Below are 17524 nucleotides of genomic sequence, written 5' to 3'. Positions count from 1 at the left end.
ACACATTAAAATTCCACCCGGTTGAATATCCAAGGCTGTTTCATCTGAATAAAACAGTTGAATGGAGACACTGAACTTCAGACGTCTCAAATTAAAATTAATAAAAGAGTAATTGATGAATCAATGGTTGGCTGTGTTGTTGCCTCCTATCACAATATTCTGTGATAGGAGGCAATCGTAATAAAATCAGTGGCTGGTTGGACATCATGTCCCAGCCTGGGAATGACACCACTGATAAATAGACCTAGAAATGTTGGCCTAATGAAAGAACATATTCTTATTCTTATCCTAATTTTCTTAAATTACATTTGTTCATGCGGTGAACTCGTACAAACAGGCCATGTTGGACCTTCAGCAAACGCTTCTAACTGCTGGAATGTGTTTGAATGACCTGCGTAAACATGATCAATTCCATCTGTGTGTATTTAGGCGAACATGCACAAGAATAGCATATTTAGCTTAGCATAATTAATGACCCATAATACCATACAGTATAAGGCTTTGCTTGTTCATTCTTGAAAACGGCATCGAAGAGTAAAGAGAAGAAGTCTATAAGATCAGAGATTGAAGTTCTGCCTTCAAAGATCCAGAAACGAAAGTCTATATTTCAGCAGCGTCACAGTTTTGATGGACTAGAGAGAGCTGAGAGCTGTGTCACCTATGGGTCTGTAATAAAGAAGAAATGAATGATGTGGAAAAAACATCTTACCACTGCAAGGCGATCAATGATCACAAGGAGGTCATGGTGAAGTGTCCATCACTGATATGGATGAAAAAACAAGAATTGATACAGTGGCATGTTTTCTGCTGGTGCTGGATCAGTGCAGCTTCATTCGTGCAATATATTACAATATGCAAGCCCGTTAAAATTATTCAACGTGCCTTCTCTGCCATGTAGAGCAGCCTACCAGCAGCTGTATCAGGGCACATCCACCTCACCTTTATAACACCAACTATGCGCTCTGTGGCACGAATTCGCACTTTACGCTTGTTGTATGAACTCTCCTGTCTTGTCTGCGAGTTGACTTGAGGTGTCATGAGCCAGGGGGTTTAAGGACAACCTCAATCCCCTGAAGAAATTAGGGAGATTTAGGTACATAATCTGAAAATATCTTGCATGGTGACAATTAACAATTGACAGGTCAAGACAGCCATCTCCACGAGCGCCTTGTACAAGATCTCACTTTTCTGCAGCACAAAGGAGTTGTGCTATATATATAATTAATCAGTAATTAATCAAGTCATAACACATTCTAGGGGTTGAGGAATTCCGTTAGGAAGGAGGCAAAGTAAAATAACTTCAGTCTCTTAGTACAGTATTTTGGATTTAGAAAAGTTTGAAATGTGAATTGAAAATAATGTAAATTTTTGCATAAATGTGGCGTTATTTGCTAATATTGTACTTTTTACTATGAGGAAAACAAGTAGATGTTGCGACTCCACCTTGACTTTTTTTCTGTCTGTTAGTTTTCTGTGTCTGTGAGTGTGTGTGTGTGTGTGTGTGTGTGGTTATGTGTGCTGCAGCTGGCACAGCAGTGGGCGTGGTCTTCGCTGGTTCCTGCACACCACTTCCTAATCAGGCTTGTTACCTCCTGCATAGACTTTTTGTCTACTTGTTGTCAGGTTGTTTGGTAAAACTCTCGGTCAGTTGTTCTGTTGACCTTGTAAATGATCCTGCTCTGTGATTTTTGCCTGAAACTTATTTTTGCCTTCTCTGATTCCTCTGCCTGCCTGTTTTTGCCTATGTTTTTGACATATTATGCTCATATTCAGGTTCACACTTTTAATTTGGGTTACCACTGCTCATACCTTCAGCTCCTCTGTTCACCCTCTGTCTAAAACGCCTGAATTTATTTTAGCCCCACTTCCCATTCTGCTCTGATTGGCCAGCTGGCCCAGTCTGTTGTGATTGGTCAACCGGTTTCAAAATTTGTAGGAAATGACCCCCCCTTTCCAAAGAAGTGGAGATTCTCAGATTGCAGGTAGGGTTACCCCCAAAAAGTCCAACTGTGAAACCACAGTGGGAGAGAAATCTGAACCAGTTGTTCAGAGCCAGGCTCTAGGGTTTAGCAGGCTCACAAAAACCAACAGGGTGTTTTTTTATTCACAGTTTGTGGGCCGGCATGCTCCACTGATACTCACATTTATGTGCCAAACACTGAAAAAGTGATTTTTGCATAATATGTCACCTTTAAATCAATTGAAATTCTCATTGAGTCAGGTTGTCTGCATTCTGGGTCCAAAGTCTATAGACTTGTGCATAAAAATAAAACAAGGACTATGGTTGTTTTATGCACTGTTATGATATTGAATTAATAAATATGCATGGCAAGTCAGTGTAAAAATCCCCATTAGACTGCAGTCCAAATCATAACATCCACAGGACCAAGACAAGTCTGCGTCAGTAACATCTACGTGTCTTGGATGAGTACAAAACATAAAGACAAAAACATACAAATATGACTCAACTACCACAGTCCTATTTCAGAATAATGTGACGGTGCATTTGGGCACTGGTCACAGTAAACAGCCTTTCACACTAAACAGCCTGGGGTTTGCAGTTTTTTCTCCAATTTTGAATTATCTGTCTAGATGTTGGAAGTGACCAATAAACTCAAAATCAATGGTGTGCGTCATTTTGTACGTCTCCTTTAATTCTCTCGTGAGAGCAACAAGCTTTTCTTACTGCAGACATTTTGACTTGTCTTATCCTGAAATCTTCAAGTATAATTAATAACATCAGCGATGGATCCTTTTCTTTTAGGTGTGTCAGTAAACATGTATGAATAGGCCCTGGCTGTGGCATATCTAATTAATGTGTCATCATTACGATGCCATTTTTGCTGCTGGTAAGTTTGACGAGGGAAATCATCTGTTGTCTAACTTACTGCTCATCCTGAGAGCACGAATTTAGAGCTTTGGGAGAAAGTGTGAGGCCAGGATCGGCAAATTTCCTCAGGGGTTAAAGTTCTCTGTCGCTACAACTGATTTACGTCTGTTAGATTCCAGAGAGGCCAAGTATGAGATGAGTGTAGATAAATTTGATTTTAACTTCAGGCCAACAGCCAGAATAGGCCTCCTAGTAATCAATCTCTCCATTGTCGTGGTTATTTTTATGGCAAGCAGAGCCTTTGTTAATTAATCGAACCTACTTCAAAATTTTCATCTCCAATCTCGCAATGAAAAGTTATTGTGTTTTCATTGAAGGGTGTGTCCATGACTAGGCGTCGTGTTTTGATGATTCCCCATGAAACGGGTTGTTGTTGTATTGAGTACATACTTAGCTCAGGGCCACATGCTTGTTCCAGGGAATGACAAGTTTTATACTTTCACATGCTACTTCTATCATCAGGTCCACACCCTGACAAAGTGTGAATTTGGATGAACGTGCACAAGGATAGCATATTAGCATAATTAATGACAAAATAATACCATGCATATAAGGCTTTTCTTCCTGCCCCATGTCAGGAAGTGTTCATTCATGACAAGGGCATCAAAGAGTAAAAAGAAGTTTATGAGATCGGACATTGAAGTTCTGCTTTCAAAGATCCAGAAGCGAAAGTCTACATTTTAGCAGCATCAGAGTTAAACGACGGACTATAGAGAGCTGAAATCTGTTATTGATGTGTCACCTGTGGGTCTGTAATAAAGAAGAAATGGTTTGATGTGAAAAAAACATTTTGCCAAAGCAAGGCAAGTGATATGGATGAAAAAATATGCGCAATAATAGTTGATGTTGCAGTGGCATGTTTGTTGCTGGTGCTGGATCAGTACACTTTCATTCGTTGCAATATGATACAATATGCAGGACATTAAAATTATTCAACGTATATTCTCTGCTGTATCAGGGCACATCCAGCACTCTATGGCACAAATTTACATTTTAACGCTTGTTGTATGAACTGTCTTATCTGCGAGTTGACTTGAGGTGTCATGAGCCAGGGGGTTTAAGCACAACCTCAATCAACTGGAGATAATAGTGAGATTCAGGTTAATAATCTGGAAATAGCTTGCATGGTGACAATTAACAATTGACAGGTCAAGACAGCCATCTCCAAGAGTGCCTTGAACAAGACCCACGCTTACTGCACTTTTTTAGAGTTGTGCGCTTCCCTGGCTATTGTGCAACAACGTTTATCACATAGGCCTAAATGAATAAATTGTGGAGTTAAACAGAATAATGTCAACTTAATGAGGTGCATAACTGCCTCAAAGTTATAAAATATAAAATCCATTAGTTTGAATAACAGGGGACTAATTTACGTGAGTCCAACAAAACCACACAAAGAGAACCTGATTAACAACAACTTGTATCTTGAACTCTGTACAGCTACAAAACCCTGTCACAACCTGGTGAAAACTACAGAAGTATCAACAAACCTGGAGCAAATGGCTGACACTTTCCCTGGCAGTTACAATTAAAATAAATCTATTTTAATATTGGTACAGCCAGTCAGCTTATTTGAAATAGCTTGGCGTGTATCTGGTTTCACTTGTTAACACATTGCTCCAAATACTAACCATGGCAAAATAAGCTAATTTTACTTCAGGAGTGCATGGAGACAACTTGGAAAAATCCTTGAACACTCCCAATTCATAATACCTTTACAGTTCTTCTCATTCTGCAATTATTGTGAGCATGCAGCATTAATATGGAAGCAAAGCTGTTGTTCTGGCTGTGTTCTAGTTGAACAAGTTACCACCATGATTATAAATTAACATCATCAGGTTCAGCATGAATAGACTGACATACTCAAAGTTGATAAGTGATTTAACACCTTTGATTAATATCTGTAAGACTATATGTTTGCCTCCGAACCAGAGAGACGCACTATACGGCTGTGTACATATTATATTTCAAAAGTGAAACCTTTGAGCTGCATACTGCTTTGGTCTGTGCCTGGGGAGTCCACATGAAGTAATCTGCAAATCCTGAAAGTTAGTTTTGTGATATTTTGTGATCTGTTCTGATTAAATTCATTTTGCAAAGGCGTCCAGGCTACGATGTGAACATTGATGACCATTATGATGATGATTAGTTATTGTATACCTTGGAACATCATTACCTATTTTGTTTAATCTGACACTGTCTCCAAGAACTAAACTGCAGAAGCAATGCTACTTGTTGATTATGTTATTGCGACTGGATTATTTTTTTTTACAAACATAATGACATGTTGTTAATTAACATATTTGGTAAATCACAAATACTATGACAATTAATGTGTCAGTAAAACGTTCACAGTCAATGAATTTGTTTTCTGATCTTGCAGAACAGTATCAGCTTGTAGTGACCAACATTATTAACCTCTTTTCTGTTGTATAGACTCGCGTTGCACTTGGTTGAGTTTAGAGAAAGATCTAAAAATTCAGTGACTTCAGACACAATCTGTTTAATACAAAACCACACACAATGTTGAACTAACCCTAACGAAAGTACTGTTGTTGTTTAAACCACAGGCTGGAGCTTTACACACTATCAACCCAACCTTCTTCCAGTGACTCCATTGCTGTTATTAAATTCCTGTGAACAAAAACATTAATTACAATTTTTATGAAACATCCAGTTCTATGTTGCTGTTGCAATTGAGTTACATAAAACCTAATTTCTAGGAGACAAACTGTCTACTGCAGGAGCAGTGGCCTCCAGCCATGTCCTGTGCGTGCAGAATGCTCTGGGAGGATCAGCCAGACCACATTAGGACATGGCTCACATATGAATCAGATTGCAGCCACTTTGTTAGAAAAAATAATGAAACTAGGATAATCCTTTTGACAAAAGAAAAGAAGCAGAGCAATCCAGCAGCACTGCTTTCCTTGACCTGGGAAAAGCTCACTTGAGTTAATGGGGTTGTCCAAAGTGACTTATACTCATGGAAGCAGGTAGCATTAAGGGCCCTGCCTAAGGGGCCACAATGGGATGACCTGGACTTGAACTCCGACCTTCTGTACCAAAGTCAGACTACTACCAGTAAGCTATACCAGAACTAAGACTGTCAGTTTTTGACACGTTTTTTAATTTCTGTAGTAAACACTTCAAAATTCAAAATGCAACACCATGTTGATTAGGACTGTATGTGTTTGCTATACAATCTTTACAGAAATTAACAAAACATCCCTAAAGGGACTTGAGGTAAGCTCCAAATGAGTTTGATTCATTCTGCTGGCAGAATATGAGGTACACCTCTTTCCTTTGTTCGATCCTTCTGGATAAAATCCAACTTAAAACCAGTTAATAATGGAGTTGAGTTTTAACTTGCAACAGGAGCTGATGATCTGTGATGGAGCGGGTCGAGCTTCATCTTCATGTCACTCATCATTCTGATGATGGAACCAGGTGGATTTCCTTAAGCTCAGTACATTTCCAGCCACATCTGACCAAGTTCAAACTCTCACTGCATTCCTTGCGTGTCCTGACAGAGGCCTCAGATGTGAGTGGCAGTGTGTCCACACATTGTCCTCGTCCTGGAGCTTCCGCTGTCATCTTCCCCCGGGCAGGAAGGATGGAGCTGGGTCTCAGCCTGAAAAACATCAGGACTTCGCAATAAAAACCAGAACACCTCGGGGCTGCAGATCTCGCAGCTCGGACAAGTTTCCACAAGTGTCCTGTTGCCTGAAATGTTACAGCTCATTCGAAGAGGAACTACTTAGACTCCCACGGGAGAGTGAGGGTAGTGTTTATAAGTAACAGGTAATATCAGGACTAACTGAGCATTCAGTTTCAACGGTGACTGGTTGGACCCCAAAGCAGGTTGGTGCTCACTTAATGATGTCTCCTTTAACGGTTTCTTTTAGGTTCAAAGGTTTATTGGTGTTTTTCCAAGGTTTTAACCTGGTTAAACTATACTGGGGGTTGAGTCCACCAGCAGCAGTTTCACCTCGAATATAACCTGTCAAGAGTATAATTAAGAGTATAATATAATAATTTTCTGAAATTACAGAAATCATAAAACTGTCAGACCGAGGAGATGCTTGTAACCTGCCTGGAGACAGGGAGACTGTACTGTAGTTCCACATCGCCTCATGAAGATACTAATGTTAACACTGTGCAGAGTGTGTTCAACTGTAAATCTGTCAGTTAGTGGCGTTTACTGTCTTTACACCGACTTACACTGTTAGTCCTTACTGCTGGTCAGGCAGTAAAATCAGTTGAATAGATTAGAACCTGTAAAAATGCTCAAACATGCAGATGAGAAACAGTTATCTAAGAGGCAGAAGATATGACCATGAGAGACTGTGGACATCAAACTATAATTAGAACTGAGTGTATCTGTGTCCAGTTTCAATTCGCTCTTCGTGTTTTCAATTCACCCAGCCTCATGTAACACAGAGTTGATATTATTAGACACCAGTCCCAAACATCACCCTACAATATCTGTGCAGTATGTTGTCAGATTCAGGGTCAAAGCAAATATTACGCAGAAATAACAGTATGTGTTTCTTACAAACTAGCAGCAGGATATCCACATGGTCTCTCAGTCAGGTAAGTATATTTAATTTAATTTCACTAATATAAAACTAGGCTGCATGGTGGTGTAGTGGTTAGCACCTTCGCCTCACAGCAAGAAGGTTTTGGGTTCGAATCCCGGTTCAACCAGGGCCTTTCTGTGTAGAGTTTGCATGTTCTCTCCGGGTTCTCCGGCTTCCTCCCACAGTCCAAAGACATGCAGAATGGGGTCAGGTTCATTGAAGACTCTGAATTGACCGTAGGTGTGAATGTGAGAGTGAATGGTTGTCCATCTCTGTATGTGGCCCTGTGATAGGCTGGCGACCTGTCCAGGGTGTACCCCGCCTCTCGCCCAATGTTAGCTGGGATTGGCTCCAGCGCCCCCCCGCGACCCTTAAATGGACGATGAATGAATGAATGAATAATTTAAAACTTTGAACTGTGAAAACATAGTTGTGATAGTAGTCGTGTCTGTAATGGTCTCTGAATGTATATGTGCTTTTGTTTTTTCTGGCTAGGTTTGCCTACATTGAGTATTACATTGCGTTTTTGCATTGATTTAGCGCATTTTAATTACATCTCAAAGGTAGGAAATCAATTGGCTTTGAAGGGATTGAGTGCAACAAACAGGGTAGGATTCTTACTATGTTTTTATGCCCAAATGTCAGAACTGATATTTTGGGCTGTATATAATCAACAAAATGTTCTTACATTAAATAATTGTGGGTTATGGTTGTTGTTACTCTAATTGACAGCAGATGTAGATTTGGTTCAGGTTGAGTTTATTGCTTTTGTCCTCAGAGAGTCTCTGCTAAAGCCACTGGAGGCTAAGTGCCTTACTTAACAGGTCCACACCATCAGTCAGTGAAGGAAGGGCCAAATTGTTATGACATTTCACTCTTTGACTGTAAGAGGAAAATTGTAACAACTTGTTTTGTTGCTGCTTTGTTGCATGCCTTGAACTGAGAACACCAGGGATTCTGACATGTCATATTTCATCTCTAATATGCAACAATGGAAAATCCAAACAATTACAGAGTAAGCTCTTTGTATTCAGGATATTAAAAACACATAAATCTTCCCGAACTCAGGAGACTTGGTGATATATCAGTGCTGTCACGACAATTCTTCCAGCTCCATGTTTTAACTTGAACTGATGCTCTTCAGGCGGCACGGTGGTATAGTGGTTCTGTATGGAATTTGTATGTTCTCCCCTTGTCTGCGTAGGGTTTTCTCTCGGTTCTCCGGCTTCCTCCCACAGTCCAACGACATGCAGGTTGGGGTTAGGTTAATTTGAGACTCTAAATTGACCATAAGTGTGAATGTGAGAGGGAAATGTTGTTTGTCTCCGTATTTGGCCCTGCGACAAAGTGGCAATCTGTCAAGGGTGTAGCTCCCCAACCCTTAAAGGATAAAGTGATATAGATAATGGATGGATGGGTGGATGGATGATGTCTCCTCTGATCTGCTGAGCTGAAACAATAAAGAAAGGAAAAAAAATCTGGCAAAACTAAGAATTAACTGGTGGGTGAATAAATGTGCCATACTGCTATTACTGTTGGAAATTTCAAAACTTAAGAAAAGTGGAGCCCTGAGTGTTCAGGAAATATATTTCACCACAAACATAGTAAAACATCAAAGAGTGAAAATGTCAATGTATGATGTTTTTATGTATGTATGTATGTATGAATGAATGTATGCTAACTTTGCTGCTGTCTGTCAGCAGCCTAATTTGTCAGATGTCAAACATTAGGATATTTGTTTGTATGACCACAGACTGGTGTAAAATTGTTGTTTTAGTTTGTTTACTTCATTCTTCTTTTCTTAGAGAGAACTTTGGTGGACAAAAACAATAAAAGATTGTAAGCAACAACTCTATATTTAGAACAAGGTCTATTCACGTCACAGCAAAGCCAGATTTCTTTAACAGCAGCAGGAACACATTCTAACCTCCTACTATTTCTGACTAATGTGCGTTTCTTTTTTTTCTCACAGATAAGATTCCTGATTAAAAATGAATCTAGTCAAACTGCTTTGTGACAAACAGCACATATTCGTCTTAATCACCATGTTGGTACTGCTGAGCTCAGGCCAGGATTTACCAAGGACAGACCCTCCAATCCGTGCTGACCAACCCTTTCTTTTCATGTGGAATGCCCCAACTGAGCTGTGTGACATACGCTTTGGCATGCCCCTTGACCTCTCCTACTTCCACTTAGTCAGCAGCACGCTTAAAACAGCGACAAACCAGAGCATCTCCATATTCTACATCGACCGTTTTGGCCTCTTTCCCTATGTGGATGAAGACACTGGTGAGGTGCACGATGACGGTCTGCCACAGTTGATAGACCTGCAGGAGCACCACGAGCTGGCCGAGGATGACATTGAGCACTATATTCCCGCTCACCAGCCAGGCCTTGCTGTGCTTGACTTTGAGGAGTGGAGGCCACAGTGGGTTCGAAACTGGGGCAGCAAAGATATCTATCGACAGATCTCCATTGAAACTGTCAAGAAGAAAAACGGGTCATTGTCTGACGACGAGGCGGAGGATCGGGCAAAGTTTGTGTTCGAACGCGCAGCTAAGAGGTACTTCCTCCGCTCCATCCGCATTGGGAAGAGGCTAAGGCCCAAAAGACTCTGGGGTTACTACTTGTACCCTGACTGCTACAACTACAACTACAACAATGACATGGCAGGCTTCACTGGAGACTGCCCCGCCATTGAGAAGGACAGGAACAATGATCTGGTGTGGCTCTGGAGTGAGTCCACAGCACTCTTTCCGTCCATTTATTTGGAGCTGGTGCTCAGAGACTCCCAAGAAGCCCGGCTGTTCGTCCGCCATCGAATCCAGGAGGCCATCAGGGTGTCAACACTCCCCAAAAGCACCTACTCTATCCCAGTCTATGCCTACATCCGCCCTGTGTACAAGGACAGCACTGATGACTACATGTCAGAGGTTAGACACACCTTTACTTTCTCAAAAAGACAAGTTGATGTCACCTTGAGGCACAATGTTTGTTATGTCTTTAAATACCACAGAACATACTTTCATATTTCTGATTGGCTGGCCAGTGTCTTGCATCCTTATCTACAGCTTAAGGTACATTAGCACGTAGCTGTAGCATTTTTTTCTTTGGCAAGGTTAGACTGATGTGCTTATCTAACCTCAAGTGAAACTGACTACAACACAGAAGAGAATTTAGACTTTGCTGACCTTAGTTCCTTTTGTCCATGGTATAAGCCTGATTATTCACTGTGTGGTGCCTGAGGAATCTCTTCACACATCACATTGTGTTATTTACCTCCCCACTGTCTATTTTTGTTTAACGTCAAGTATTATCATCACTCAAATGAGTATTAGTCTGGAACCTCTCATGTGACGTCTGTTGAGCGACACAAACATTTTAAACAGACTAGAGCATGCAAAGAGATGTCTGTGAAAATGATTCCACAATGTCTGTGAAATTGATATAGTCAAGTGCTTGTTCATTAGCGGCAGCCTTGGTTGTTTACAAAAGTCCCTTCAGTCCTCGTCACGGTATAAACCCCGCCAATAATTAGATAATCGCTTGTGATTGGACAAACACGTTTACTGCTGGAGAGACACCACTTCCCGATGGCAGGGATCCAGACCTTATTCTAGCAGGGGACATATAAGTAAGCTCCCAGCTTTCGTCTGCGTCCCAGGCTAGCATTATCATGTCATTTAACCAAATTTTTTTTTTCCAAAAAGTAATTTTAGTGGGTTTACAATTGTTTTACAGCAGCAAACTAAAATCATGTTAGTGTATGAGGACCCCAGGACCCAGTATCTATTTGTGTTTTAGGTGAACATGTTAATTTAAAACCATTTTCAGTGCAAGGCCATTGGAGGGCCTCATTTACTATAAACTGTGCAGATCAGCATCGTCCTGCACCAGAAAAACAAACCACCTGCTTTATTTATTTATTTATTTTTTGTTTCACAAAAAGCATCATAATTTATTCATCTCCCACTCACTAAAAGGAGGCACTGAGTGGGTAGGAGGTGATTTAAGGAGAGTGGGGTTCACACAGTAAACTCTTCAAGAGCAGGGCTGGTGTTGAGCCGAGGTCTCCCTGTCAGCTTTAATGTTGTGCAAATTTAGTTTTGTGTCATTATAAAACTGGTGGGTCAACTGTAGTTGCTTATATACAACGCACAGGCATGGTATCGATCACCCAACTGATGCTTTTCATTTTAGTATGAAGTATTGAAACCCAAGGTTGACTTCCGGGCTGATTATCTTTTTTTGCAGTTTGATCTGGTCAACACCATCGGAGAAGCTGCTGCTCTCGGCGCCGCAGGTGTCATTTCCTGGGGAGACATGAACGTCACAGAAACAGAGGTAGAACATGGCGTCTTTTCTGTAGTTTTCTGGCAGGTTGAAACCTTGTGCCTCTGTTTGCAACTTTACCTAATAACAACTAAATGACACAACATCCCACACTGCTGTAGGACTCCTGTTTTGATGCTCGACGCCACTTGGAGCAGGTAATGAACCCATACATCCTCAATGTCTCCACGGCAACGCAACTCTGCAGCATGGCGCTCTGCCAGGGCCGTGGTCGCTGTGTGAGGAAGCGCTCGGACGACGATGTCTTCCTGCACCTTGATCCGCGTCGATACCGGATCCAGCGACAGCGTCGTGGCGGCCCGCTCACTGTGAGCGGCGGCCTCTCACAGGACGACATCAGCTCGTTCGACCGGAGCTTTGACTGCATGTGCTTCAGCGAAGAGTCATGCAGATCGGTTCTGACGCTCAACGTCATCAATGAGGCCTTCAGCACTGGGAGAAATCGAGGCGCTGACAAGCCTAGGCCCCTCCTGCTGGTCATGATACTTCTCTGTCTGAAGTATGTTGCGATGTGACTAGGTCACGATGATAATATTTTTACACTGTCATTTGAGTTTTTGTGTTATGTTAAGCGCTTATCAGCAAATGTTAGCATATAAACATGCTAAGCTAAGATGGTGGATATCACACCTATCCTGTGTGGGCCTGTTGACACAAGATAGATCATCGTCTGCTGTCGTCAAATGAATCTTAATATTACAGCCATGCAGTTGTCCATTACAAAGAGACTGTTCAGAATAGAAACGATAACACAATAAAACTGAAATCCTACTGTATTCCCATTGTTGTCCACTCAAGGGGGGTAAGAGTGCAGCAGATGTTCATGTCAGGCAAGGCAAGTAAACACACTGTAAAAACACAACAAGTTGAGTTATTTTAACAAGAAAAGAAAATGCATAATCTTTTCATAAGCCATTTTCTGTACAAAATCAATTTAAAACACCATTCAGAGATCCTGCAGCATTAGATAAAATAAACACTTGGCAATGGAACAGAATCGTACAGGAGTGATGATGAGAGCTGCAAGCAGCACTGAAGGGCCCTTACACCTTTGTGCACGTCAGGGGACAGTGCAGATGCTTTGCTGTTACCGTGGAGCGACATGATTGGGTTTTAGACTAAGTATCAGACTGTTGTGATGTGTGAATAGATCATGCACATGGAAGTGGTGCACATGGATTCTACTTGGCATACATGGCATTTATGCAAAACTTCAGGCCAGTACTCTTGTGAAAATTAGTAAAAATCTGATTGTGTGTAGTCTAGTTCCAATACTTTGAATTTTCATGGCGAAGGATCTAAAATAGATATGTCTCCTAACTTCAGGTTTGTTGAACAGGTGTGGCAAGTTGATAAAGGCACCAAGTTGGTAACACTGCCTGTAAACGCACTGTGATAATGACTGTTTGCTTCAAACCCTTTTGAAAGAGCAACAGCCAATGTGCAAAGTCCAACACTCATCCAGACGACCAATAGTGTAGTCAATCAGTCAGTCACAGAAGGCGATTTGTATGCTTGCCCTCGCTGTTGCAGTGACCAAAAATTGCGATTTTGAAAAGTTCAGATCTGAACTTGTCATGAGCTGTGGGGAACTGATGCACCAGAAACAAAGTGACACTGAAAATTTGCCCATCCAGAATCTTTAATGGAAGGCTATCAAGCAAGGCTGCTTTACACACACACACACACACACACACACACACACACACACACACACACACACACCCCGACACACACACCCCCTTTTCAGTTCAGTGTTGGTGGCCTGACTACATTCAACACAGGGGTTCATCCTCTTGGAGATGGGTTCTTTTTAGTTAAGAAATAGAGAGTTATGACATGTAAATGTTTTTCTCTGGGGTGAATGTGGTGTCATTAAATGTCGCCACTGGATGTTTTCTTCCCCACTATTAATCAAATGGAAGATGGCCAAAAGCCCAGTTAACTGGTCCAGTTAATTTAAAATATGGACTGTCTTTCTTTTCTCCAAAGTTTGTCCTAAAGAGAAGTTTCCCACAATCCAAAAACAGCTGGATAAGAAAACCTGGATTCACAAAGGTAAAAAAAAAAACCTGCCGACAAATCTAAGTTTAAAGTTTTAAATCAAATATAAGTCGCTGATGTAGATCATAATCATCCTGTTTATGTCAGCTCCTCCTGTAAAGTAGAACTTAATGCACCGTGTGTGTCCTCCTGTTGCGGTACACTGGAGATGCAGTATTAAGAGACAACCACTAGATGGCAGGCTAGCGAGGCACTGAGAGGGAGGAGGATCAGGAGAAAAAACGAGGGGCCTTCACAGGAGCCTTTCTTTTTCGTATGAAATTTCGTCTCTGTCTTACTTTTCATCCATTGCCGCTCAGCGAGGAAACACAACTAAACTGCACTGAATTTGAATCAAAATTGAATGATGCATTAAATTTGTTATTGACTTTGACAAACAATTTTTGTATTAAAGATGGACCCTCAAAAAAGTATTTCTGGCTAATTCCTCACCATATGATACTGACAGAAAGATAAACTCCTTAATTGTATTACATTTATCAAAACATTATAAGATATTATGAATATACTAATTATATATTTATTAAAATAACTTATAATATCAACAGACGAAGGCTCTTCCTTGATACTGGAGGGGAAAAACAGCAGAAACCTTCATGAGACTGTCTTACATCGTTGACGGCAAACTCTCCATTAAGTCCAGTTTCAATGAAGCACCTGTTCCAGAGGTGCTTCATTGCACCTACATTGCGAGAAAACCCTAGTTTTACAGTGCAAAGTAACATCACATCCTGTAATCACAGGAAGTATGGGTAACTCCAGGATCACAGAACAAACTGACAAGAAAACACCGACCAGCGTTAGTCTAGAAATCCAGTTAGTCCAGTCTAATTTTTCCAAAAAATATCAGATCAGAGCCAGACCAGAGTGTTGTACAGACAGAGTTAGTGCTTTAGACAAGAATCATTTACAGACAGTTTGCCCATTAGACATGAGACATATGCGGCAGAAGTAGTCCAGAGGGTTCTGCAGTTGAGACCAGAAATATCTGCAGAATCAGGCTCTCAAACCAGAGGCATATACAGAGAGGGTTGGTGCAATAAGAGCAAACAATGTTGTAGGAAAAAGATGTGAGATCAGTTCACATGTTTCAGTCTTGTACCTTCATCACAGCATTAAAACTAAAATATTCATACAGTGGTCCAGGAAGACTGTGGATAATCCTCAGGTATGTGTCAGGAGGGAAAGGGGAACTATGTGACAAAATAAAAAGAGAGAGATAAACACCTTACATGCCAAGGAAAAACAACCTCAGTTCATTATTTTTTAAACACATTGCACCAGTCTAGTCTGTCTAGTTATTGTTGAGTCATGTAACCACATGTACATATGCTGTTCCTGCTCTCTCTCTTACAATCTTTACATAGTGAGGTCGAGACCTCACTATGTAAAGATTGTAATGATTTGGCGCTATACAAATGCAATTGAATTTAATTTAATTGAACACACAACTGTCACACTGTGTGATCAGTGACTCTGACTAGTTATAGGTGAGCAGCATCATGTAGTCAGGAAAACTGACCAGTTACTGTTCAGTGATCAGTTTCTTTTCACGGTTATCATATAATCAATGGGACCAAGTTACTGTTCAACGATTAATTCGTGTTAAATTCCATAACGTAACCCATGATAATTACTAGTTACTGACTTGTTACTGTTCACTGTCTTCATGTAGTCAAACATCATGTGTGAATCACTCACATGTTGTCTGTATGATGAATCTGTCTTTTTCCCCCCATCACACTGAAATATGAAAATACTGGATTAATCCACAGGTTCAGATTTTTGTGTGTGTTATGTCGTCATGAATTTTTTGTATTTATGAAGACATAAATAAAGTTGCCAAGTTGCCACATTTACCAGCGAGGGTCCGCAAATTAGAGAACACTCATCAGGAGCAGAATCATACTGCGAGTTCATCACTTCACAGCTTCACCTGCATTTCCACAGATTTTTTTCTCTTTACATGTCAGAGCTTACAGGGATTTCTCAGAATAAACGCAAAAGGGTTTTAAAAAACAGAACTGTGATCAAAACATGATCAAATTATTGTTAGCTTTATTCCATAACATTGATCCTTAATATTCCTTGGAGGAATTACAACAATTCCTCTTGAAAAGTTCACTATCAAACAAACCAAATAAATCATTTGTATTATTTTTCTCTTACTGGTTTGACGCCCTTGTCAGCGTTGTGTTGCGTTGCGTGTTGTTGTCCTGCAGGGGGAGCCAGAGCTCTATTTCTTTCACACACACCAGCCTTCCTGGCTGGGTGGAAGCTGTGTCCCGCAGACACTTCACACACTAAATAACAAATCCTCCCACATACTCATGGATTTTCTCCTGAGGTAAACCTTTGAGGTTGGCATTCTGACACTGTGAAACCAACAACCAAAAAAGTGTTCCCAATTATGATCAAATTGATTTGATTGTCTTTATATTTCTACCACCGGACATAAACCACAACACGAAACTGGCCTTTCCTGCCAGAGTACAGAGTAAGGGGAGCAGACGCAGAAAAGAAGTGCAAGAGACAATCTCAGCAAAATCAGCAACAAAATTTTTTAATAAAATAAAAGAATAAATATAATAAATAAACACATGCTGCCGCAGCTAAAAACATTGTCTGTGGCCAGAGCAGGTGCGGCACATCACTTTCAAACAGGGGATGTCCCCACACGCCCCCATACTGCCTCACTGCTCAGCAACAAAAAGAATACCCAAATGAAAACATGAATAGGCTGTGAATCACGCAAGAGTATTCAACACACGCAAAATACAGCGAGTGTGGCTCCTCCTTTACAGTAACACAGACAATAATACTATTTAGAAACACACACACACACACACACATCCCTGAGTGAAGTGAAGTGTGTGAACTAAGAACGAAAAACCAGAATGTAAGCATCATGTCCATAAGGAAAACCTCATTAACTATCTCTCTGACATTATCAATAACACAATTGGCTAAAAATCTAGCCTTGGTATTTAATATGGCTCTCTTCATATGTTACGATGAGGATAGCAATAGAATTTTTGTACAGCTATAAATTTTGGGGTAAAAATGCTCATTGTCTTACAATATGAAAGTAAACACTAGGAACATGTTTACAGTTTGAGGGGCGGCTAGCCTGGACGTGACATCAGGACTTTGGTCCACAGAGAGGGGCGGCCGGTGCTGCAGATTGTTGGTTATCTGTGTTCACTTTTTTGCCTTCAGTCTCAGCAGCTACTACTGAAGCTTCATTCACATTCTCGAGTCATTACTTCCTACACAAAAACAGACCGGTCCACTGTAATTGGTGTAATTGGCACAACTTCCCCTCGAGGTGCATACAAATCTCAAGCGAATCTCCTCCCCTATTCCCTTTTCCACAACCTCGTGACTTCTTCCATTGAGAGATGTGAAGGAGATTTCATGTTTTCAATAGGCTACATTTAACCTCCAATTACTCATAGGAAGAGGTACCCACTGAAAACAACCTATCCTAAGAGGTGTGACCTTACTTGACTTGGAGGCCTCACAACACAGTTTGTTACTGTACTGAGCTCCCATGCGGTGTAAATAAAGTTGTTTTAACAAAAAGAAGGATTCTCTCATCACTGTGGTCATCTTTTCCTCCTGAATTCTCCTTCAC

At 40.9% G+C, this 17524-nt stretch overlaps 1 protein-coding gene across 3 annotated transcripts; it reads left to right on the top strand.

Moving 5' to 3' along the window:
• The first annotated feature begins 6469 nt into the window (after positions 1 to 6469).
• LOC118315859 (hyaluronidase-5) lies at positions 6470 to 14300 on the top strand. Of its 3 annotated transcripts, XM_035643490.2 has the most exons (5): positions 6470 to 6751; positions 7453 to 7483; positions 9443 to 10403; positions 11725 to 11814; positions 11925 to 14300. In XM_035643490.2, the coding sequence occupies exons 3-5, from the start codon at positions 9462 to 9464 to the stop codon at positions 12336 to 12338; spliced, it is 1446 nt and encodes a 481-aa protein (XP_035499383.2). In that variant the 5' UTR covers positions 6470 to 6751; positions 7453 to 7483; positions 9443 to 9461; the 3' UTR covers positions 12339 to 14300. The 3 variants fall into 3 exon arrangements, with proteins under 3 accessions (XP_035499383.2, XP_035499384.2, XP_035499385.2); XM_035643491.2 differs by lacking the exon at positions 7453 to 7483 and having other exon boundaries at positions 6471 to 6751; XM_035643492.2 differs by lacking the exon at positions 6470 to 6751 and having other exon boundaries at positions 6759 to 7483.
• Positions 14301 to 17524: the final 3224 nt, after the last annotated feature.

The sequence above is a fragment of the Scophthalmus maximus genome, chromosome 7 (genome assembly GCF_022379125.1).
Source record: "Scophthalmus maximus strain ysfricsl-2021 chromosome 7, ASM2237912v1, whole genome shotgun sequence".
Taxonomy (NCBI): domain Eukaryota; kingdom Metazoa; phylum Chordata; class Actinopteri; order Pleuronectiformes; family Scophthalmidae; genus Scophthalmus; species Scophthalmus maximus.
This window is presented reverse-complemented; position numbering and strand designations above follow the sequence as displayed.